The sequence below is a fragment of the Sus scrofa genome, chromosome X, assembly GCF_054392235.1.
Source record: "Sus scrofa isolate SSC_HxYL_T2T_F1_AM1 chromosome X, Sscrofa_HxYL_maternal_Yorkshire_Landrace_v2.0, whole genome shotgun sequence".
NCBI lineage: Eukaryota > Metazoa > Chordata > Mammalia > Artiodactyla > Suidae > Sus > Sus scrofa.
Genome location: NC_139401.1, coordinates 24,332,627 through 24,358,033, shown reverse-complemented (window position 1 = coordinate 24,358,033; position 25,407 = coordinate 24,332,627). Strand labels below are relative to the sequence as shown.

Genomic DNA, 25,407 nt, shown 5'->3' with positions numbered 1-25,407 from the left:
AGTATGCATGAGGATATGGGTTTGATCCCTGGCCTGGCTCAGTGGGTTAAGGAGCCGGTGTTGCTGCAAGGTGTGGCATAGGTCGAAGATGTGGCTCGGATCTGGCGTGGTGGTGGCTGTGGCCTAGGCTGGCAGCTGCAACTCTAATTCCATATGCTGCAGGTGTGGACCCTAAAAAGGAAAAAAACAAAGGTAACTGAGAGAAAACTCAGTCCCTGACCAACAGGATCCACAGTTAGCTAGCTAGTTAGCAGCGTCCATGCACAGCAATGCACCAAGTGCTGTGGAAAGAAATAAAAGAAATAATGCACAGGAGTCCCCTGGTGGCTAGTGGTTCAGGATTCGACATTGTCCCTGCTGTGGCATGAGTTCGATATCCCAGGCCTGGGAACTTTTGTATGCTGCAATTGCAGCCCCCCCCCCCAAAAAAAGAAGTAATTCAGAGCCCCTGCCCTTGAAGATCTTTTTCATTTAACAGGAGGCAGTAGTTTGGTAGGTGGAAGCATGCTAGGATGCTGAAATCCCTTAAGAGAGCCTTTTTTTTTTTTTTGTAAGTTTGGCTTTAATATATTGTACTTTCTATAGCTTCTAAACTATATTTTCTCTATTGAGCAGAAGTACTTTCCAGCCAGGACTATTCCATTGATCTGATCCCCAAGTTAAGACAAGTCCCTGAATTGGAAGAAAAGATGCAACTTGTTCATCCCCAAACATTTTTGGACATGGAAAGGATCAGTTTATTTTTGAGGGGATATTAAGCCCCACTGCGAGTGGCCCACTCCAGCCTCTAGAGTAGCGCCATCCAATGGAGATATAGTGCAATTTAAAATTTTCTAATAGCCATAAGGAGTTCCCTTCGTGGCGCAGCGGCAAGGAATCCGACTAGGAGCCATGAGGTTGCAGGTTCAATCCCTGGCCTCAGTCAGTGGGTTAAGGATCCAGCATTGCTGTGAGCTGTGGTGTAGGTCACAGATGTGGCTCGGATCTGGTGTGGCTGTGGCTGTGGTGTAGGCCGGCAGCTGTAGCTCCGATTAGCCCCCTAGCCTGGGAACTTCCATATGCTGGGGGTATGGCCCTAAAAAAGCAAAAAAAAAATTTTTTTCTAGTAGCCACAATCTAAAAAGTTTTTGAAAAAGTTGAAATTAATTTTAATGATTAATTTAATCTGATACATCTAAAATATCATTTCAAATGTAATCAATATAAAAATGACTAATGAGGTATTTTATATTCTTTCCTTCTTACCAAGTCTGAAATCTGGTGTGTGTATTACACTTGCAACACGTCTCAGTTCAGACCAGTCAGTGTCAAGTGCTCAGTAGCCACATGTGGCTTTAGAAGGAACTCACTTGCCCAGGCCTGTGGAGGATAAGCTCTGAGAAGCCACAGTAATAAATACATTTCATGTTGCATAGCACACACACACACATATATTTACTTATAGCTGAAAAAAAAAAAAGCCTTCCTTTACTTCCTATTTTGCATTCATAGTTTCTGAGCTCTCCTTTTATGTTTCGATTAGGAGGCTGCTACAGTAATCTACCTGAGAATTAATATGTGTGAAGTTAGGGTTGGGGTGGTGGAAGAGGGAGAGTTCAGGATGGATATGGGAGACATGAAAGAGGTAAATGCCGCAGGATCTGTAACTGAGTCTGTGGGTAGATCAGTATCAGGAAGGCTCAGTTTTCTGGCTCCAGTGAGTGGGTACCATCACTGAGGTGGGAGCCTTAGGGAACGACAGTTTGTGAGAGTGAAGGTTGGGGATACCATGGGGGTTTCCACTCGAAGGTGTCTAATGAATGTTTGTTTTTAGAACTCAGAAGAGAGTTCTGTGCTGGAGACATTGATGTGGGAGATGCAGCATGGAGGAGATGGAAGTGAAATTGAAGTAGTGAAATTGATGGGAGTGAAATTGAGTCAGACAGCTTCTGGAGTGATGAAAGAAGTGTATGGAAATGGTTAACTAGCAAGAGTGCCTCAGGATAATCCTACTACAGGGTGATTTTAGAAATTAACTGACCTTGAGCCATCCTATCAGCTTCTTAGAAGGAGTAAAATAGAAGAGCTATAATTAAATCTATTAGAAGTCTCCTTATACCTGCCTGTCTCTACATGAAATCTGGTTAAATTAATCTACTTTATCCCAGTGCCTTTCTAGGAATACCATTTAACAAGCCAATAGAGGAAGGATCATGAAAAGAGGACAGAGATCTCAAATATCTGAGAGATGGGGGTGCCAAGGGCTAGGTACATTCTGTGGAGGGACTATCCAATAGAACCCAATGCAGCCGAGAGATCTCATGAGATCACAAGGGACAGTCTCCTTTGGATTTAGAAAGATGATGTCAGCGGTGATGTTTCAGTGAAGTGGTGTAAGCAGAGGCCACACAGGTCGAAGAGCTTTTAGGAGGTGGGCAAGTAGAAGTTTGACTGAGAGGAGAAGCCTATAGAATGGGTAGGACTCAAAGATGGATAAATCAGGGTTTAAGATTGAGAGAGGCTAGCTTTTCTCTCCTCTTCTTTTTTTTTCTTTTGTACTTCCCTCCATTCTTCTTTTCTTCCATCCATCCACGATGCCAAAACTTTTGGTTGGCTCATTCTTTTAACATGGTAGTGACTTGCCCTTAAACATAAATGGGAAAGAGTCAGTGGTAGAAGGTGGAAGCGATGGGGAAAATTAATGAGGGGAATGGCCCTTAGACTGGAGAGGTTGGGCTCCAGTTCACGAGTAGAAGAATTAACTTCAGGTGGGCAAAGAGACGCTTCTCCCAGCATGGTGGTCAGGAAGCTGGTAAGGGTATTTAGGATTAAGAATATGTTACAAGGGAAAGAGTAGTGAAGGTTAAAAGCCTCTCTTATCTGATAGCTTCTGTTTTCTCTGAAGGTGGAGGCCAAGCCATGGTGTTTGCTTCTGGTAAGTGCAGAATTGTAATTATGGGATAGCCTGGGAAGTTGGGTCCAACCCTAGGCTATTTCTTGGCCACAGGCCTCCAGGCTGGGGTGGGGTGGGGGAAAGGGTGGTAGGGGAAGGTGGAAAGGCTGAGTGGTTCCTGATGAGGTGTGCTTGCTATTGATGAGAGGAAATGGATCTATTTCTTTATGGCCTCCAGGCTTCCATAGCAACCCCCCCAAATCAAGGCAGATCCAGATCTGTAGCTCCAGGGGCACTGGGCTGGCCCATAACCGAAGGGCAAGGTCCTGGCAAGACAAGTCTCTGCTTGCTGGAACCCACCATCTCATTCCAACATCAGCTTTGCCATTGACTTAATTATTGCATGGGCTTGAGCAAATAAATCACTTCTCCTCTCCGCACCTCAATTCTGTCACCTACTCTGGGTTGGGTAGCTGATCTTTTCCAGTTCTAAGACTGTGATTCTAGCTTTCAGAGCCGTGGAACGTGCCTCACCACAGGGTGCTCTGTTTGATCTGATGCTCATCAAACATCAGGGCTACCCACTTCTTACCTCCCTTTGATTTTTACTCCATTTTGAGTAAAAACAGCTTGAATGATCTTATGGTAAGACACATTGGCTAAATATGCATAATGAATGTTCACAAAATAATTTGGAACTTTATATTAATGTCATATGAGCCACTTTGTCTTCCACTTTATACTTCAGATGCTTGGTTGAATGTATTCTGAATCATACATTGAATGTTTTAGTCATTGTTCAAAGAAACCTGTGTTGAATCTCTTTTTAATGTGAACAATAGCCTCCTAATTGATTTATTTTATAATACTGAACTTTAAAATATTGAGTTTTCCTTGAGGCAGAGCAGTATGGCATTGAACTGTGGCGGCCTTTCTCTAGCTGATGCTGCTCATCTAGGACTTATATTTGGGGTTTAAATCCAACAGTGGGTCAGGCCACAATCCTGTGACTCTTGTATCCTTCACTGGTGCCCACGAGAAGCTTCCTGGTGCCCCTTAGTGAAATAAATGTAGACAGATGAATTCTATCTGATTACTGGAGGCAGGATGAAAAGGAGAGAGCAAGGAAGGTAAGAACAACTGAAGTAATTGCAAGCTAGGCCCGTTTTCTTTGAACAATCTCCCAGGTAAAGCCGCTACCTTGCTAGGATCTGATTACGCGTTGCTGGTCTCAGACCATAGCATTATTGTTTTAACACTCCTACCTTCCTCATTATCCCAGCATGCATCACGTTGTATGGGAGGCTGGGGAAGCTGACCCTGCTTGGGGATAAAGAAACAGTTTAGCACTCAACAGTCTTGAAGGCACACTTGAAAGCTCAGTGATCGGAAAACAAAGCAGCAAGCCCCGAGAGTGTGTGCCTGCGTCATAATGTGTGGGGCCACGTGGGGCCAGCCCGCTGAGCAGGATTCCTTTTCTTAGCATCTCCTCTCACCAAAGTCTTTGACTTGGCTTTTTTGTTTGCCACAATAACAACAACAACAATAGGTTAAGGGCTGTTGAAAGCCCGCTCCTGGCACTCACAGGCTTCTGTGCTTCATCTCTAGTGGGCCTGAGATTGTAGGCACAGGCACCTAATACTAAATTGTACTGTACCTCCAGATTGTTCAGCTATAAGGTCATGGTTCTGTACGGGCTTCAAGTCTAGAGGTCTCACTTATTTTCCTCCGTCGGCAGGTGGGGGAATGGAACAATCTTTATGGTGCATATTGTCAGGCACTGTGCCGGATGCCTTACGTGGGTTATCTCGTTTCACCAGGCTGCAGACCTATGAAATAAGATCTATTCCCCATGTGAGAAATAAGGAAAGCAAGCATTAAGTAATTCCCCAAAGATCAAATGCTAACTGATAAAGCCGGGGTTTAAATTAAATTTGTCTGATTTTTAAAGCCCCTGCTGCCACGACTCACAGTTTTCCCACATACGTGAGCAGGGGTCACCTGCTCAAGCTCTCGGGTGATTTAGAAACAAGATGTGTTTGACTGCACTTGGAGAAGTGCTGTATTTAGCTCTCCTGTGTCACATTTGCTGCTTTCAGGACCAGGAGTGGAAAGAGATCAGATGTCTAGGCTCTTAGTAGTAAATTTAGAAATTCAAAGTAAATACATTTGACCCAGCACTTGTACTCCTAGGAAACATGCACATCTGGCCTCCAGAGACTGGTGTTCGGATGTCTTTAGCAGCATTATTCATAATAACCTCGAAGGGGAAACTACCCAAATGCCCAGCAGAAGTAGAATAACAAAACTGTAGTGTATTTACACCATGTAATGCTACACAGCAAGGAGAATGAAGAGTCCAGAACCACCCGCACAAATAGGGATGCGTCTCACAAACAATATGAAATCAAAGAAGCCAGACACAGAAGAATATACACTACATGATTCCATTTCTATTACACTTTTTTTTTTTCCATTTCTTGGGCCACTCCTGTGGCATATGGAGGTTCCCAGGCCAGGGGTCGAATCGGAGCTGTAGCTGCCAGCCTATGCCAGAGCCACAGCAACGCGGGATCCGAGCCGAGTCTGTGACCTACACCACAGCTCACGGCAACGCTGGATCGTTAACCCACTGAGCAAGGGCAGGGATCGAACCCGCAACCTCATGGTTCCTAGTCGGATTCATTAACCACTGCGCCACGATGGGAACTCCTCTATTACACATTTTTTTTTTTAACTTAGGCAAACTATGATGTTCAAAGTCAACAGAGGAAGGAGCACAAGTTGGATGCTGGCACTGGTGGGTTACCTGATCTGGACGCTGTGTGTGTTCAGCTTGTGAAAGTTTACTCAGTCACACACTTAGGGTCTGCCCTCATTGGTGTATGGATATTATTCTTGAAGACTAAGTTTATTCTGGCCACCGTAATAGAGGGTGTGCACTCTCTGATAGGTTTCCCATTTGCAGACAATTCTGGCGATCTCATAGATAACACTCTAAGGAATACTCTCCTATCCAACCTACAATCACAGTGCTTGGCTGCTAACAGAGCCGCAGTGTGCTCAGTCCTGCCTGGGAGAGAACAAAGGTAAGCCCTTGAACTAAACTTGGCTTATTTCTAGGACCCTAGTCAGTCAAGCCCTCATCAGGTAACCTGTGAATTAAAAATCCATGCTGCCCCATCCATATGCATTTTCTAATGGCCTGGTCTCACTGTTTCCCCGACTCAGAAGGGCGTGGATGGAATTGGTTAACTAGCAAGGGTGTCTCAGGATAATCCCGCAAATTGTAGAAAATAACTGACCCTGAGCCATCCTTGTCAGGGTGGCTCCAGGGAGGTTTTTAAAGGGAAGAAAAATGAGGAGTTGTAGTTCAAGCAATTAGAATCCTCCCTATGTCTGCTAATCTCTGTATGAGATCTGGTTAAATTCATCTACTTTGCCCTACAAGCTTCTAGGATGTTACCTCAAGAAACAACATTTTGAGAGTCAACAGAGGAAGGGCTATGAAAAGAAGACAGATATTTCTCAAATAGATGGAAGATCAGGGTCCAAGAGTAAAGCAGTCACCTCATTGGCAGGTATTCTTACACAGTTTTTCTGTGTTTGTGTTATATATATATGTATGTATGTATTTTGTATATAATTTTATGTATATATAAAATTAAGGAAGTCATACACTTTGCAGAACCAATCTTCTTTGGAAAATCTTTCTTTGTTGGAACATCTTTAGTGGTTCAGAAAAAAAGGGTTTTATTATTGAAATAGAATCTAGCAAATACCTCAAGCTGAGACATTAGAAGTATCTGTGCTTCCATCCAACTGTATAGAAAACCGCCCACACTACATAATTTGTTCTAATGCTTGTTTCTTCCAATCTTCAGCAATGTTTTCTATATGTCTTCCAAATATATTTACTGACAAAGGAATGCGTTTAAGTTTGACATCATTTTTTTTTCTACACATTAGAGCAGCCCGTTTTACTGTGGCATACAGAGCAGGTGTTTCTGCAATGGTATGAGACTTTTGGTTTTTCTCTGTTGAATTGTAGCAACTTGAAAAAAGGCTTCTAAACATTATCATTACATGGAACACTGTTTTGTGAAGTACTGGATTGCTTACCACACATCTTGAAACATTGCTGAAAAAAAATCAGAGAGGTTTGTCTTTATGTTCTGGATGCTTCCCTTGAACGTATCATGGTTATTATAACAGCTTCATTCATTGCATCAGTAGCTAATATCTCGCGGTGAAGTTTAATGCTGATAGCACATATTTCAAATAGTCTTTTTGTTTGTTTGTTTTGGCTACACTCGCAGCATGTGGAAATTCCTGGGCCAGGGATGGAACTTGCACCACAGTAGTGACCTGGGCCGCTGCAGTGACAACACTGTATCCTTAACCCCCTGGGCTGCAAGAGAACTATTCAAATAGTCTTTGTATTAATTTTTGGGTCAGCTGCCATCTTGTCAAATTGGATGAGGCTGTCGTTGTTCACACCTGGTAATGTGGCTGGTGCAGCCCTTATACAAAGAGCAGAAGGGTCAGCTCTGTCATTCTTGTTGTTGGTCTGTGCTTATATTATCTTTACTTTCCTATTTCACTGCAGGAAATATTTGAAGCCACCTGCTGATCTTGTGATCTTGTTAAAACTAGATTATATAATCCACAAATGCACTCATACAGGCCCAGGTGACCCGTATGATATTGCAATAAGGTGAAAGTAAATGAATATGTCACTAGACCCAGGCCACCCTTCTTGATTGTAACAACTTGTATTTTTCCTTTGGAACACCTTGTAGACTTTGTGCTGACAGAGACAGGGCACCAGAGTTTGCAAATTAGAATTGGATATTAGTGGTCCTTCCTTTCTTGCCTTTATTTTTTTGCTTTCTTACGGCTGCACGTGTGGCATATGGAAGTTCCCAGGCTAGGAGTCGAATCGGAGCTGCAGCGGCTGACCTACAGCATAGCCACAGCAATTCAGGATCAAGCTGCGTCTGGGACCTACGACACAGCTCATGGCAATGCGGGATCCTTAACCCACTGAGAAAGGCCAGAGATCAGACCTGTGTCCTCATGGATACTAGTCAGGTTCGTCATCATTGAGCCGCAACTGGTTTTTCTTTTTCAGCCACCTCCACAACATATGGAAGTTCCTGGGCCAGGGATCAAACTGGCACCTCCACAGAGACAAGCTGGATCATTAACCCACTGTGCCACAGCAGGAACTCCCACAACTATTATTTTAAACTTTCAATATTTTAAAAGTCACCTGAAGCCCTTTGGGGAAGGTGATGGATATGAATAAAATATAAGATTATTATTGATGTTCTTTGTAAACTCCTTCAGCTCAATTGCCTAAGAAAAAATTGATTTAGGGTATGGAATTTTTATCTAAGGTGATTTTTTTCTGTTGTTCATTGCATCTGTCCATTTCTTGATTTTAAGATGTCATTAATTGTTAAGACACACTTCCATTTCAGAGGTGTTAGAATGTCACAAAACGGCCCACACAGATCTTAAGACATTTATTTTAAGACCCCTCCTAGTCTCAAACATGTTAAAATGTGGAGGGGAAAATGTACATTTCAGAATCAATGCAATGTGGTATTATTTTTAGTACTAAGAAAGAGTATTCCAGCTCCATGAAGGATTTGGAAAGTGGCCACATGGGGAAGTTAGGCTTCTAGATCGTGTCGTAAGGAGGCCTGTATCCCTAGTGCATAATAAAAATTCTGATTCCAGATTGCTGGAAGGGCAGTAATTACTAGCCTGACCTAAATGTGGGCGTTCACACATTGGCTTAAAAAATGTGATTCTTGGGACTCTAGATAGAGTTGGAAAATGTGTTCTTTAAAAGATATTTAAGGTAATTTTTATACTGTACTGTTGTTTTGCTTTTTAACTAACTTCAATATTTATTTTCAATAATATAAAAGTGAGCAAAGGACACAGTTTTCTCAGAATATAAAAATGGCTAATAAAGATTTGAAAAACATCCCCTCTTTCTTGTAATCAAAATAATGCAAATTGAAACAGAGGGATGCTATCTTTGGTATATAAAATTGGCAAAGATAATACTCAGTGCCAGTGAGATGGCAGAAAGATAGGTGCCTTCATACATTGTAATGTGAGTATAAATGGTACAGCTTTTGTGGAATGTTATTTACCAGTATGTTAAAATGTTCTTCAAAGATTCATCTTTAGGAGTTCCCTTGTGGCACAGTGAGTTGAGGGTCTGGCATTGTCACTGCTGTGGCGTGGGTTTGATCCTGGGTCCAGGAACTTGCACATGCCATGGGCAAAAAAAAAAAAAAAAAAAAAAAAAAGATTCATCTTTAAAGTGTTCATACCCCCGATCTAAGTAATTCAACTCTTAGGCATCTATCCTAAGGAAATAATCAGAGATTCACAATTATGATTAGTGCAGTTCCTGTCGTGGCTCAGTGGTTAACAAACCCGACTAGCATCCATGAGGATGCCGGTTCAATCCCTGGCTCCACTCAGGGTGTTAAGGATCTGGTGTTGCTGTGAGCTGTGGTGTAGGTCACAGACATGGCTCAGATCTGGTGTTGCTGAGGCTGTGGTGTAGGCTGGAGGCTCAGATCTGGTGTTGCTGTGGCTGTGGTGTAGGCTGGAGGCTGCAGTTCCAATTAGCCACCTAGCCTGGGAACCTCCATATGCTGTGAGTGTGGCCCTAAAAAGCAAAAAAAAAAAAAAAAAAAAAAAAAAAAGTTTTAGGAAGTTATTTATAGTATAAAGTATCAGCAACTAAGTATTCAACAAGAAAGAAATACTTAGAGAAATTACGGTTTTTCTATTTAGTGGAATGTTTTATAGCTTTGAAACCTAGTGAGAGTTCTGTGGGAAATATCCATACCTTCTGCTCATTTTGTTGTGAATCTAAAACTGTTTTAAAAAATAAAATCTAGGGAGTTTCCATTGTGCTGCAGCAGAAACAAATCTGACTAGTTGCCATGAGGATGCAGGTTTGATCCCTGGCCTCGCTCAGTGGGTTAAGGATACAGTGTTGCTGTGAGCTGTGGTGTAGGTCACAGATGCAGCTTGGATCCTGTGTTGTGGCAGTGGTATAGGTCGGTGGCTACAGCTCCAATTCAGCCCCTAGCTTGGGAGCTTCCATATGCCACAGGTGCAGCCCTAAAAAAAGCAAAAAATAAAATAAAAATAAAAAATAAACTCTATTAATGGAGTTCCCGCTATGGCACAATAGGGTGGGCGGCATCTCTGGAGTGCTGGGACACAGGTTCAGCACAGTGGGTTAAGAACTGGGCTAGGTCACAGGTGTGGCTTGGATCTAATCCCCAGCCCAGGAACTCTGTATGCCACAGGCTGGCCAAAAAAGAAAAAAAAATAAGGTCTATTAATTAAAAAAAAAAAGTGAGGTTGAAGACTATTTAAATGATATGATAAAATAATCATAATATATTGAGTGAAAATAGCTGTCCGTGCTGTAAGATTCTAAAGTGGTTACTATGTGTAAATAACATATCAATCAGAAAGCTTGAAAAAGAAATGTAGAAAGTGTTAACAATGATCATATTTGGCAAGTAGAATTCTTTTTTATTTATTTTTAATTTTTTAATTAAAGTATAGTTGATTTACAGTGTTGTGCCACTGTACAACATAGTGACCCAGTCATACATTCTTTTTTTACATTCTTTTCCGTCATGGTTTATCCCAGAGATTAGATATAGTTCCCTGTGCTGTACAGTAGGCCCTCATTGCTTATCCGTTCTAAATGTAATAGTTTGCATCTACCAACCCCAAACTCTCAGTCCATTTCCCTTGGCAACCACAAGTCTGTTCTCTATGTTTGTGAGTCTGTTTGTGTTTTGTAGATAGGTTCATATATACCATATTTTAGATTCCACATGTAAGTAATATCATATGGTATCTGTCTTTCTTTTGACTTCACTTAGTATGAGAATCTCCAGTTGCATCCATGTTGCTGCAGATGCCATTATTTTGTTCTTTTTTTTTTATAATTTTTTTTATTTTCCCACTGTACAGCAAGGGGGTCAGGTTATCCTTACATGTATACATTACAATTACATTTTTCCCCTGTATTTTGTTCTTTTTTATGGCCGAGTAGTATTCCACTGTATATATGTACCACATCTTCTTAATCCATTCACCTTTTAACGAACATTTAGATTGTTTCCATGTCTTGGCTGCAAAGTTGTTTCCATGCGAATAGTGCTGCAATGAACATAGCGGTGTATTTGTTATTCTTGACTTGTTAATGATGGCCATTCTGACTAGTGTGTGGTGGTACCTTATTATAATTTTGATTTGCATTTCTCTAATAATTTGCATTTTTTCATGTGCCTCTTGGCCATCTGTATGTCTTCTTTGAAGAAATGTCTATTTAGGTCTTCTGCCCCTTTTTCAATTGAGTTGTTTGTTTTTGGTTTGTTGAGTTGTATGAGTTTGTATATTTTGGAGATTAGGCCCTTGTCGGTTGCATCATTTGCAAAGATTTTCTCCCATCCTGTAGGTTGTATTTTCATTCTTTTAATGGTTCCCTTAGTTGTGCAAAAGCTTTTGAGTTTAATTAGGTGCCATTGGTTTATTTTTGTTTTTATTGTCATTATTGTAAGAGGTGGATCAAAGAAGATGTTGCCATGATTTATGTCAAAGAGCATTCTGACAGTGTATTTTTATTAAAGTTGATTTACGGTGTTGTACCAATTTCCGCTGTACAGCAAAGTGCCCCAGTCATAAATATATATATATACACACACACACACACACACACATTCCTTTTCTTATATTATCCTCCATCATGGTCTATCCCAAGAGATTGGATATAGTTCCCTGTGCTATACAGTAGGGGCAAGTAGAATTCTTGGTGAGTTTTGCTTTCCTTTATTTTCCCAATTTCCCAATGGTATATATTATAATGATAAGAAAAAGTTATGAAACATTTTTAAGTATATTTATTTTTTTAGAAAGTGAATTTAATTTTTATCAATAATCATTCTCTCTTCAGTGACTTTAAATCCCCCCATTCAACAAGTATTTCTTGATGGCCTTTTATATTCCAGGTACTGCCTTTGGAAGTAGGGATATAGTAAGAAATAGAACAGACTTAGGCCCTGTTTCTTGGAGTTTCCATAGTAGTTGCGGGGAGACTGGGCATAAGTAAACATCTCCTCTCGTCAACCTATACTTATGCCCTTAGCTGAATGAATAAGTGAATCTCGTTTAGCGGCTTTTAGTATCATTTATATTCTGATGGCTTCTTAACCTATATCACTATCTTAGTCCTCTGACCCAAAGTCCAGACTTGTACAACTAACTGCCTTCCTGCCATCTCCATTTGGAGATCTAATAGGCATGTCACATGAAATGTGTGAAAACAGAAATCATTTATTTTACTGTATTTTTTTCTTCCAGTTTTATTGAGATAGAATTGACATATAGCACTGTATAAGTTTAAGGTGTACAGCATACATGATTTGACTCACATATGTTATGAAATGATTATCACTAGTGAACATCCATCACCTCCTATAAATACAAAGTTAAAGAAGGAGAAAAAAATTTTCTTTGGCATGAGAACTCTTAGGATTTTCTAACAACTTTCATATGTAATATCAGCGTTCATTATATTTATCATGTCCTTTACCTACTTCATACTTGTTTAACTTATAACTGGACGTTTGATTACCTTCATCCAATTTCCCCCTTCCCCACCCCCTCCTCTGGTAACTACAAATCTAATCTCTTTTTGTATGAGTTTGTGTTTGAGGTATAATTGACCTACAACACTGTGTTAATTCACTATTTCTGTACATTTCAAAATGGTCACCATGGTCCGTCTAGTTGTTCTTTGCCATACAAGATATTCCATAGTTATTGACTGTATTCCCCACACTGTACATTTCATAGCCCTGACTCATTGATTGTGCAACTGGCAGTTTGAACCTCCTAATCTCCCTCACCTGTTTCTTTACTCCACTCATATCCCTCCCCTCTGGCAACCACCTGCTTGTTCTCCACATCTATGACTCTGTTTCTCTTTTGTTATGTTTGCTCATTTGTTTTTTTAGATGACACATATAAGTGAAATCATATAGTACTTATCTTTCTCTGTCTGGCTTATTTCCCTTAGATCAATACCCTTAAGGTTCGTCTATGTTGTTGCAAATGGCAAAATCTCATTCTTTTTTATGACTAATGTTCCACTGTGTGTGCGTGTGTATACACTGCACAGTAAAGATATATATTTACACGCCACATCTTCTTTATCCATTCATCTATTGATGGGCCCTTAGGTTTGCTTCCATATCTTGGTCATTGTAAATAGCGCTGCTATGAACATAGGGGTCCATATATCTTTTCTAATTAGTGTTTTTGTTTCCTTGGATAGATTTCCAGGAGTGGAACTGCTGAGGCATCGTAGTTCTATTTTTAACTTTCTGAGGAACCTCCATAACACTGTTTTCCATGGTGGCCGCACCAATTTACATTCCTAACAACAGTGCATGAGTGTTCACTTTTTCCACATCCTCGTCCACACTTGCTATTTCTTGTCTTTTTGATAATAGCCATTCTGACAGGTGTGGGGTGATATCTCTTTGTGGTTTTGATTTCCATTTCCTTGATGATTAGTCATGTTGAGCATCTTTTCATGTGCCTGTCTGCCATCTGTACGTCTTCTTTGGAAAAAATATCTATTCACATCCTCTGCCCATTTTTAAGTTGGATTGTTTGGTTTTTTGATAGTGAGTTGTATGAGTTCTTTGTGTATTTTGGATATTAACCCCTTAATGGATGTATCATTTGCAAATGTCTTCTGCCATTCAGTAGGCAACCTTTTCCTTTTGTTGATAGTTTCCCTCACTGTGCAAAAGGGTTTTTAATTTGACGTAGTCCCATTTGTTTATCTTTGCTTTTGTTTCCTTTGCCTAAGGAGACAGGTACCAAAAAATATTACTAAGACTGATATCAAAGATCCTACTGCCTGTTTTCTACTAGGAGTTGTATGGTTTCAAGTCTTGTATTTAAATCTTTGATGCATTTTGAATTTATTTTTGTGTATGGTGTAAGAGTAGTCCAGTTCAATTCTTTGCAGGTAGCTGACCATTTATTGAAGAAGCTTTCTCGTCTCATCGTATATTCTTGCCTTCTTTGTCATAGATTAATTGTCCATATAAGTGTGGGTTTGTGAGTGGAATTTTGATCTCCTCATCTTGTCCCTCCTACCCTCAAACCTATACTTCATTGTCCTCCCCATTGTAGGGAAAAGCAATGTCCTCTTTCCAATTTTTCAGGCCAGTATCTTTGGTGTTATCCTGACTCCTCTCATTCTTTCACACTCTACATCCAATCATTTCCAAATTTTATTTATTCAAAATCTACCCAGAGTCTCGGTGTTCCCGTTGTGGCACAGCAGAAACGAATCTGGCTAGGAACCATGAGGTTTTGGGTTTGATCCCTGGCCTCGCTCAGTGGGTTAAGGATCTAGCATTGCTGTGGCTCTGGTGTAGGCTGTGGGCTACAGCTCTGTTAGACCCCTAGCCTGGGAACCTCCATGTGTCGTGGGTGCGGCCCTCAAAAGACAAAAAAGACAAAATAAATAAAATAAAATGAAAAAATAAAAAATCTACCCAGAATCTGATCACTTCTCACCGCTTCTACTGCCCTCACCTTGTCCCAGACTCTGTCTACTCTTGTCTGATTATGGTAACAGATGCCTCAGTTTTTGTTTTTTTTTGGTTTTTTGTTTTGCTTCTACCTTTGACTTCTTACAGTTCTTAATATAGCAGCCAGGTGGTCCTGTTAAAACTAATTAGATCGTATCACTCCTCTTTCAAAACTTTCTTTGTTTCTTTTTTTTTTTTTTTTTTTTTGGCTTTTTAGGGCCGCTCCACAGCATATGGAGGTTCCCAGGCTAGGGGTCAAATTGGAGCTGCAGCTGCCAGCCTACACCACAGCCACAGCAATGCAGGATCTGAGCCATGTCTGTGACCTACACCACAGCTCAAAGCAACACCGGATCCTTAACTCACTGATGGAGACCAGGGACTGAACCCGCGTCCTTATGGATGCTGGTTACCATGGGTTCATTACCACTGAGCCATAACAGGAACTCCTGTTTCAAACTTTCTAATGGCTCCCATCTCCTCAGAGTGCAAGCCAGTCTTTATAGAACCCCAGGCTACTGGGTATCTTTCATCCCCTTCCTTTTGCCTCGTGTGTCTGGCTGTATTTCCTACTACATTTCCTTTATGCTCAATTCCTGCAGGCATACTGGCCTTCTTGTTACTCCTGAAAGAATCCAAGCATACTTTTTGCCTCAAGGCCTTTGCACTTAATTGTTTTCTCTGCCTGGAGTGTTCTTTCTCCACATGGCTCAGTTGATCCTTTATGTATTTACGCATATATCAGCTTCCTTAATTATCCTACTTACACTTACACACCCTAGCTCCCCTTCCCCCTTATTTTTTCTATAATACTTAATACCTGTTAACATGCTACACATTTTGCAATCTTTTTTGTTGTTTATTATCTTAAAGCATTTCAAGTGTAGTATTTTTTGCCTATTTTGTTCCTCAGTGTAGCCTCAGACCCTAAGACAGTGCCTGGAATACAGCAAGTCCTCAAGTAGTGTTTCTTGGAAAAACGAATGGTGGACAGATACCATAAAGACAATTTAAATGGCTTTTAAAAGCTCCGATTTTAAATGGTCCACATACCTGGGAATAATGTCATTTAATGGTGCATTTATAGGTAACAGTTGTTGCTTAAAATGGTCTTTTCCCGTTAGATGCTTCCCCACCCCCTCATGTTAAGGACACTTGATCTTGATTAAATTTCCTGCATCTCTGAATTCACAGGGGAGGAAATATTTCTTTAACTTTTAAATTAGACTCATGACATGAATGTATTCTCATTGTGAAAATAAAACAAGATTACAGATATATATAGAGAGTAAAAATGACAGCATCCTTTAATTTCTTCTCCTAATGCTGTCTTCTTCCTCAGAGGTTACCCCAGTGTAACAATTTGTTGTGTTTTTCTAGGACAGTGCTATTCATTAGAACTTTTTATGATGATTGGAATGTTCTATACCTGTGATAATAAAGCAGCCTTAGCCACATGTGGTTATTGAGCACCTGAAATATGACTAGTGTGACTGAGAAACTGTGTTATTTTATATAAATTTAATTAATCATAACTTGAATTTAAATAGCCATGTATGGCTAATGGCTACTGTATTGGACAGCACGGTTCATTTTTTTTTTTCCCACTGTACAGCAAGGGGATCAAGTTATCCTTACACGTATACATTACAATTACATTTTTTTCCCTACCCTTTGTTCTGTTGCAACATGAGTATCTAGACAAAGTTCTCAATGCTACTCAGCAGGATCTCCTTGTAAATCTGTTGTAAGTTGTGTCTGATAAGCCCAAGCTCCCGATCCCTCCCACTCCCTCCCCCTCCCATCAGGCAGCCACAAGTCTTTTCTCCAAGTCCATGATTTTCTTTTCTGAGGAGATGTTCATTTGTGCTGGATAATAGATTCCAGTTATAAGTGATATCATATGGTATTTGTCTTTGTCTTTCTGGTTCATTTCACTCAGTATGAGATTCTCTAGTTCCATCCATGTTGCTGCAAATGGCATTATGTCATTCTTTTTTATGGCTGAGTAGTATTCCATTGTGTATATATACCACATCTTCGGAATCCAATCATCTGTTGATGGACATTTGGGTTGTTTCCATGTCCTGACTATTGTGAATAGTGCTGCAATGAACATGCGGGTGCGTGTGTCTCTTTTAAGTAGAGTTTGGACAGCACGGTTCTAAACAATTTCTACGCAACTATTTAGTTCTCTCTCTCTTTAGCCATAAATGACATCATTACCATATAGCATGTATACATATTGTTTTGTGCCTTGCTTTTTGCATTTAACAAAATGTCTTAGAAATTGTTTCCTGTCTGTGCAGCTGTATCTGTCTTACTGTTTTGTGTGTTTGTTTTTTTGTCTTTAGGGCCACACCTACTGCATATGGAAGCTCCCAGGCTAGGGGTCCAATTGGAGCTACAGCTGCCATCCTATACCACAACCACAGCAATTCAGGATCAAAGCTGAGTCTGCGACCTACACCACAGCTCTCGGCAACAATGGATCCTTAACCCACTGAGCAAGGCCAAGGATCAAACCTGCATCATCATGGATCCTAGTTGGGTTTGTTACTGGTGAGCCACAACGGGAACTCCTTGTCTTACTGTTTTTGCTGGTGCCTATTATTTCATAATATGTGCATGCCATACTTAGCTAAATGAAAAATGGATATTTTTTGATTCTGAACCATGTACTGGGCTTCCTTTTCCTCTACTCCACTGGCATCTCTTGAGGCTTCGTGCCAGCTGCCTGTTCTGAAATTCTACATAATCATTAACAGCACAGGAGTCCAGTGATTCACATGTGTTTGGCCTGTAGTCAACTCTAAGATCTACTTTTTCTCTCCTGTCTATTTTCAAAAGACTTAAAATACTCTGATCCCATATAAAATCAGGCCTTGAGGAGTTCCCGTCGTGGCTCAGTGGTTAACGAATCCGACTAGGAACCATGAGGTTGCGGGTTCGATCCCTGGCCTTGCTCAGTGGGTTGAGGATCTGGCGTTGCCGTGAGCTGTGGTGTAGGTCGCAGACGCGGCTCGGATCTAGTGTTGCTCTGGTGTAGGCTGGCAGCAACAGCTCCGATTAGATCCCTAGCCTGGGAACCTCCATATTGCTGCGGGTGCTGCCCTGAAAGGACAAAAGACAAAAAAAAAAAAAAAAAAAAAAAGAAAGAAATCAGGCCTTGAAAAATATATTCACTGACAGGAAAGTACAAACCTAAGAGTATGAGATTGAGGGAATGAGTCTTCTGCCATCTTTTTGTTTTTCTGAATTTGCAGTTCTTTTTTAAAACAACTTATTGGAGTAGAGTTGACTTACAATGTTGTATTAGTTTCAAGTGTACAGCAGAGTGAATCAGTTATACAAATACATATCTCCATTCTTTTTTCCCATATAGGTTATTACAAACTATTGAGTAGATTTCCCTGTGCTATACAGTAGGTTCTTGTTAATCATCTCTTTTATACAGTAGTCTGTATACGTTATTCCCATCCTCTTAATTCCTCCCTCTCCCTCCCACCGTTTCCCCTATGGTAACCATAAGTTTTTGATATCTCTGAGTTTGTTTTCATTTTAGAAATAAGTTGTTTTGTATCATTTTTTTAGATTCCACATATAAGTGATATCCTATATTTGTCTCTGTCTGTCTGACTTACTTCACTCGTTATGATAATCTCCTAAAGTCCATCCACGTTGCTGCAAATGGTATTATTTCATTCTTTTTTGTGGCTGAGTAATATTTCATTGTATATACATACCACATCTTCTTTATTCTTCTGTAATGGACATTTAGGTTGCTTCCATGTCTTGGCTATTATAAATATTGCTGCAATGAACATTGGGGTGCATGTATTTTTTCGAATTGTGGTTTTCTCAGGATAGATGCCAGGAGTAGGATTACTGGATCATAAGGTAGTTCTATATTTATTTTCCTTTTTTTCCTTTTTATGGCTGCACCTGCAGCATATGGAAGTTCCCAGGCTAGGGGTTGAATAGGAGCTGCAGCTGCAGGCCTACACCACAGCCACAGCAATGCTGGATCCTTAACCCACTGAGTGAGGCCAGGGATTGAACTTGCATCCTCATGGAGACTATGTCAGGTTCTTAACCGGTTAAGCCACAATTGGAACTCCTATATTTATTTTTTTAAGGAACCTCCATACTGTCCTCCATAGCGGTTGCACCAATTTACATTCCCCCCAACAGTATAGAGGGTTCCTTTTCTCCACATCCTCTCCAGCATTTATTGTTTATATCCTTTTTGATGATGGCCATTCTGGCTGGTGTGAGGTGATGTCTCATTGTAGTTTTGATTTGCATTTCTCTAATAATTAGTGATGTTGAGCATCTTTTCTTGTGCTTTTTGGCTGTCTGTCTGTCTTTGGAGAAATGTCTATTTAGGTCTTCTGACCATTTTTTGGTTGGGTTGTATGTTTTTTGATATAAAGCTGCATGAAATATTTGTACATTTTATAGATGAATCCCTTGTTGGTTGCTTCCTTAGCAAAGATTTTCTCCCATTCTGTGGGTTGTCTTTTCAATTTGTTTATGCAAAACTCTTAAGTTTAATTAGGTCCCATTGGTTTATTTTTGTTTTTATTTTCATTACTCAAGGAAATGAATTCAAAAAGATACTGCTGTGATTTATGTCAAGGAGTGTTCTGCCTATGTTTTCCTATAAGAGTTTTACAGTATCTGCCCTTATGTTTAGGTCTTTAATCCATTTTGAGTTTATTTTTGTGTATGGTGTTAGAGAGTATTCTCATTTCATTCTTTTACATGGAGCTGTTCAGTTCTCCCAGCACCACTTAACCGAAGAGACTGTCTTTCCTCGGTTGTGTGTTCTTGCCTCCTTTGTCATAGATTAGTTGACCTTAGGTGAATTTGCAGTTCTAAAGCTGGTCAGTCCTGAAGCGAGAGGCCTCCATTGGAGGGAGCAGATTCTTTCTGAAGTCCTGCTCTTGTCTCTTGCATATCCTGATTAAAATGTTCTGTTGTAAAGGTCTTTCTATCTGGAAGACATTCTTGAGATGGTTATGACTTTATTATTAACTATGAGTAATTCACTTTTCAATTGATCTCTGTGCTTCTGACATGCCTCATCAGCATTTGCTAGCTAAATTTATTGAGCCTGGCATCATACTATTATATATACTGTATCAGTCCAGGCCTTGTCATGACAGATGGCTTACTCTAAGGGGGAAATGAGAAGAGAGCTTAACAAAGGGACTGTTTACAAAGGCGTGGGCAAAGTTGAAGGAACCCTCAAGGCATAATACTGTACTCGAAGCCTAGAAACATTGGGAGGCTGCCACCCATAGGCCTGAAGGGGCAGGAAGGATGTGCTTACCAGCACCTCATGGAGCAGCCTAGTGCTGCCTCTCAGGGGGGATGCCAGGGAGATGAGTATCCTGGTTCACTCTTGTCCTACCCTCTAGCGTTTCTCATGCTTCCACTGGACCCAACCCAACTGGAAGCAGGAAAGCAAGGGAACCCATTGGTGCAGCCCATGCAGAAATCCATACAGGAAGGAGTAGAGAGAGTAGGAGAGAGTGGATTCTAGAGAGGTAGAAGGAAGATGATAAGCAGACACATACCATTGCATTTACTCCTTGCAGCAGCTGTATGAGGTAGATCATTTCATTATCCTCCTTTTATAGATGAAGATACTGGAGGTTAGAGAGGTTAAGAACCAGCCAATTTCTAAAACTCCAATTTGAACTCAGACCTGCTGACTCAATAGCCCCACTGTAGTTCAGAATAGCTAAGCTTAAACAGGCAGCTCTGCGGTTGGCTAGCACTCTCAGCTGTACCATGCTAAGTTCTGATTGGTTGGTTAACTTGCTGTCTGATTGATCCAGTTTTCAGGGGTGCACACTTTAGAAGTAGGGGTTCTACAGACAATTTTTGTACTCAAGTAATGTTCGTACTGTATATTTTATATAGCGCCTAATAGTTCTTTTATACATTCTTAAAATATTTTTTTCCATTACAGTTTATCATAGGATATTGAATATAATTCCCTGTGCAATATAGTAGCATAGTAGGACCTTGTTTTATACCTAACCTAATAGTTTTTGTGTTTTTTTTTTTTTTTTTTTTGCTTTGTAGGGTCATACCTGCGGCATATGGAGGTTCTCAGGCTAGGGGTCTAATCAGAGCTATAGCTGCCAGCCTAAGCCACAGCCACAGCCATGCCAGATCTGAGCTGCGTCTGCGACCTACACCACAACTCATGGCAATGCTGGATCCTTAACCCACAGAGCAAGGCCAGGGATTGAACTCACAACCTCATGATTCGTTTCCGCTGCGCCACAATGGAAACTCCGAACCTAATAGCTTTTGTTTTAAGTAAAACAAAAATGTCCAGTTGAACATATTCTGCAAATGAAATGCCCAATATCTAATCTTCCCCCTTAAAAAGTCCATGCAGTTTACATAACCAGAACTTGCATGCCAAAGAAGCAACATATTCACATGCAGTGACTGGGTGTTCTGAAATCTTAAGTTAGGTAAAAAGAAGTTTTATTACAGTCTAGCTCCAAGTCTGTGGTCTGGCAAGGCCCTGGCACATGTGAGGTCCAGGGCACTGGGCCAGGGCTTCTTAGCCCTTTCAAATCCTCACTCTCTTTGGGTAAACGTAACAATTGCATGTGCCTCTCTAGCCCTGAGTTGAGAATATGGCTACCTAGGGGGGCATAGTCTGTCCTCTGATGATTGCTACCACCCAAGAGGCTTAATTTCTGACTTGTGTATTGAGAAAGGTAGAGTTTTTTTCCTGAAAATTAAATATGCCTCTTCAAGTGAATACATCCTCCCATTCTAATAAGGCCACTGTTGACATTGGAGAATTGCTGCCCCAGAGCTGATTCTCTTTTTCCGCTTTCTAATTCCCTTCCCCTGTTTATCCACCTCCCAGACATCTAGCATCATGTGAAACATAGAGCATGTGCTGGTACACACTCGACTATGTGATCTAGTGATTTGGAGTCTAAGTTAAGAATTGTGGGAGTTCCCGTCGTGGCTCAGTGGTTAACGAATCCGACTAGGAACCATGAGGTTGCAGGTTCGATCCCTGGCCTTGCCCAGTGGGTTAAGGATCCGGCGTTGCCGTGAGTTGTGGCGTAGGTCACAGACGTGGCTCGGATCCTGCGTTGCTGTGGCTCTGGCATAGGCCAGTGGCTACAGCTCTGATTAGACCCCTAGCCTGGGAACCTCCATATGCCGCAGGAGCGGCCCAAGAAATGGCAAAAAGACAAAAAGACCAAAAAAAAAAAAAAAACCAAAACAAAAAAAACTGTTTGTATGTAAGTCCCTACTTTACTAAATTTGGGTAAAAATATGGTCCCATTTTTTTTTTCAATTTTCTGACGCCCCCACACACACTTTTCTGATTACCAGAAAGTCCAGTATTTCGTTATTGAGGACCTTTTATCCTAATTATCTAAGAATCCTAATGTTTCTTCAGTTCAAAGGGAGCCAAAAAGATAACCTAATCTGAGATCTACCACTGCTGTTGCTCTTGCTGCCACTTGGTGTCACTGTTGAAGACAGGTCCTTTACACTTCAGCAGAGGCAGTCCCTGCTTCGTAGAGTTGTGGTACAAATTAAATGAGCCAATACATTTGACAGCATATAGATGGGTACATGGCACTAAGTAGGCACGTAAGGATTTTTATGTTATGTTATTGGGCCTTAGTTGTATGTCTTATGCAGGGTCTAGACCAGAGGATCCCTGAAACCATCCCAGCCCTGGCACATGGTGAGGAAGAGATGGGGGCCTGCAGGCTGGTATAGTGGCTGGAGGCATGGTTGCACCAGTCTCTGACCCTCTCCAGAGCCTCTGGCTGTCTTAATCCCATTGTCCTGAGGTTGGTCTGCCCTTTGTAGGTGGAGGAGACAACCTGAGTAGCATAGAATTCCTTGTAAATCACCTGATTTGCTCTGGCTCAGAGGAAGAGTTTTGGGATGTTCAGGCTAAAAAAATACTGCCTCAGATCACAGGGCTGGTTGATGGTAGATGGGTCTTAACCAAGATCTTCCTGAATAAAGAACTCGACTCTAAACTCAGGGAGTGTTTGGGCTCACTCGGAAGGCAGTGATCTAGAAAAGAAGGGTATGGCTTGTTTATTTTTACATTCTCCTCATTCCAAGCACAGTGCCTTGTACATAACAAGAAATACCCCTCCTCCATGTCACCTGCTGTTAAAGATAGTCACATGCTCATGAGAACACATGTGCATGCTTGCACACACAAGCACACTTACAAACTCACTCTGCCTTCCACCTCTTGGCCTCTCTTGTTTTCCTACTTTTGGCCACAATAATTAAGAACAACATGCACAGTGTGCATATAAACCTTTTTTTTTCACCTTTGAGTAACTCCTGTTGCTTGACGACTTTAATTGCCAGATTTCACACCTTCTCGAATATGCCTTTCTTGGAAAATGGCAACAGCTTATATCTTTAATAGACTTTGTGAATAGCATGTAAAATATCTCCAATTAGTAATTTGCTTTATTTATTTATTTTTATTTTTTTAGGGATGCACCCATGGCAAATGGAGATTCCCAGCCTAGGGGTCTAATCGGAGCTGTAGCCACTGGCCTACGCCACAGCCACAGCAACTCGGGATCTGAGCTGTGTCTTCGACCTAGACCACAGCTCACAGTAACGCCAGATCCTTAACCCACTGGGCAAGGCCAGGGATCGAACCCGCAACCTCATGGTTCCTAGTCGGATTCGTTAACCACTACGCCATGACGAGAACTCCAGGAATTTATTTTAGATCATGTGGAAAAGATTCACTATCCACATATATTAAAGGTTAATGAGTCATTCATATAAGCTAACACTTTGTCAACCCATTTACTATTTGGGTTGCGTCCTAAAAGTTCATTCATGGGCCAGTTTGTTTCCATGGGGAACTATAATATCTGTTATTATATCATAATATAATTATCCTAATATATAGTATTATGTATTATGATTTATAATGAATACTAATAGCAGTACTAATAGTTGCTACAATTCATTGAGTACCAGGTACTTTACATGCATAATTTGTTTTTTCAGAACAACCCTGCAGGATAGGTACCCATTTTACAGATGAAACTGAGATTCAGTTGAGGAACTTCCTTTTAAGAACACACAAAGTCAGATACATTTCTTGTCCCAAAGATAGCAACTGCTAAAGAAGCAAGGACAGGCCACCCACAACCTGCCTCGCTACTCCCTCTCCCTTTACCAGCTACAGCTGGTGGGTACCAGGCGGCACCTGAGTCAAGGCCAGCCTGGTTTGAAAAAATGAGCTTGGCCCATTGATCTTCCCTTAGGAACTGGAACTGGGAAACATGGAAAGAAGCAGTTAAGTTAGTAGAGCAGGAGCTGAGGCTGAAAGGCTCAATCCATAGTTGTTGAGTGAGCATTGGGAAGGGAAGCTGAGGAAGCCATAATGGGCCATATTCAAGCTGAAGTTTATGGGGGAGTAGCAAGCAGACTTTCATGTAGTGGCAGGGCATGGAGTAACTGGGAGCGGGCCAGAAAGAGTCACATACAGAGAGCAGCCAGGTGGATGCCGAGCACCTGGGGGCCAGGCGCTGCCCCTTCCCTCCTTTCCCCACCTCAGTTTCTGTGCCAGGGTAGCCACAAAATAATCCTTCATCTCTTGAGTTAACTTTAGTTGCAGTTCCTTTCAACCAGGAGAGCCAAATTAGAACTTCAAGCCTTTTAAGTGCTTGAAAGGGGATTTGAACCCCCATTTTGTGGTCTCTACTCTTGTCACTGTACCTGCACCCTATTGCCACATCATAAATGCTGCTCTCGCCCATTGTGGTCCGTGAGCTCACCTCATGTATTGGAAAGAGAACCAAAAAAGACTCCAGTTTCCTGAACCCATGTCTCAAGTCTTGCTTTCAGAGCCTGAATGGGAAGTTTAAGAAAACCTCAGGAAATGAGGAGGTCTCTAGCTTCTAGGGTGGAAGGTGCTACAGTGGGGAGAGCGAGTGGGCGGGTGTGGGGCAGCAGGGGTCCCTGGCGGTGCAGAGGAGAATGGGAGCTCCTCCAGGACGAGGACCGGTCTTATCTGTGCTTTTACCCCCAGTTCTAAGATAGTGCCTGACGCGTATGTGAATGAGTGAATGAATGAATGAGTGAATGAGTGCACGAATGGCAGAAGTGGGGCCCAGCCCCTCTTCACACGTGTGAATCATTTCTCAATCGCATCGTCTCAAGTCCAGGAACACCTGTGTCTATCTCTAAGCCGTTATCCATGCCACAGTATGAGTAGTGTTTTCAGTGACTCGTCACCTTCAGCTTGAAAAATCCTAAAGATGGTGCCGTGATGACCATGGTAAGGACACGGTTCGAAGACGGCAAGTGGATTCCGGATTGCACTGACCCTGTTTGCAAAAACACGGTTCCCTTTGTCTTCCTCTATCTAGAGAGAGTGAGGTTTTCATTTTAAGAGGCTGGCTAAAAAATGCAGAGCCACTTCCTGGGCAGGCTTCCAAGTGACTACATCTCTCTGACAGCGCTCCCCGGAGCCCCAGCCCAAGCTGCCTGGGGCGGGGCCTCCAGCCGCTGGTGGCTGTTGGAGCTACCAGAGGAGCAGTTATCTGCAGCCCGCCAGAAACGCGGTGCTTTTAGGCCCTTCCTGGCCACAGATAACAGCTCTGGCCTTTGGGCCGAGGAGACGTCAGAGTGTGTGATTGGCCAGGCCGGGGTGTGTGGGATACAGATGTCTGCCACACTCCTGAGCATGGCATTCCTTCCAGCTGAGTGCCCCCGGGTGTGGGTAAGTCGGAATGTTTGAAGTCTGCCCTCCCTGATTGTGAGATGCTCAACGCTGAGCATCGTGACTCTCCAAGGGCA

General features: G+C 41.6%; 1 protein-coding gene across 8 annotated transcripts in view; it reads left to right on the top strand.

The window, feature by feature from the left end:
• PCYT1B (phosphate cytidylyltransferase 1B, choline) overlaps positions 1-25,407 on the top strand; it is a 137,461-nt gene that overhangs the window by 33,767 nt on the left and 78,287 nt on the right. For 3 of the 8 annotated variants that reach the window (XM_085006791.1, XM_021080540.2, XM_085006790.1), the window contains exon 1: positions 25,001-25,330. The exons of 4 other annotated variants lie outside the window; for them this stretch is intronic. In XM_085006791.1, the coding sequence (XP_084862917.1) occupies positions 25,016-25,330 (315 nt within the window). In that variant the 5' untranslated portion in view covers positions 25,001-25,015. Of the gene's footprint in view, positions 1-25,000; positions 25,331-25,407 lie in introns of those variants that run through there. One more of the 8 variants, XM_005673503.4, reaches the window with a different exon arrangement.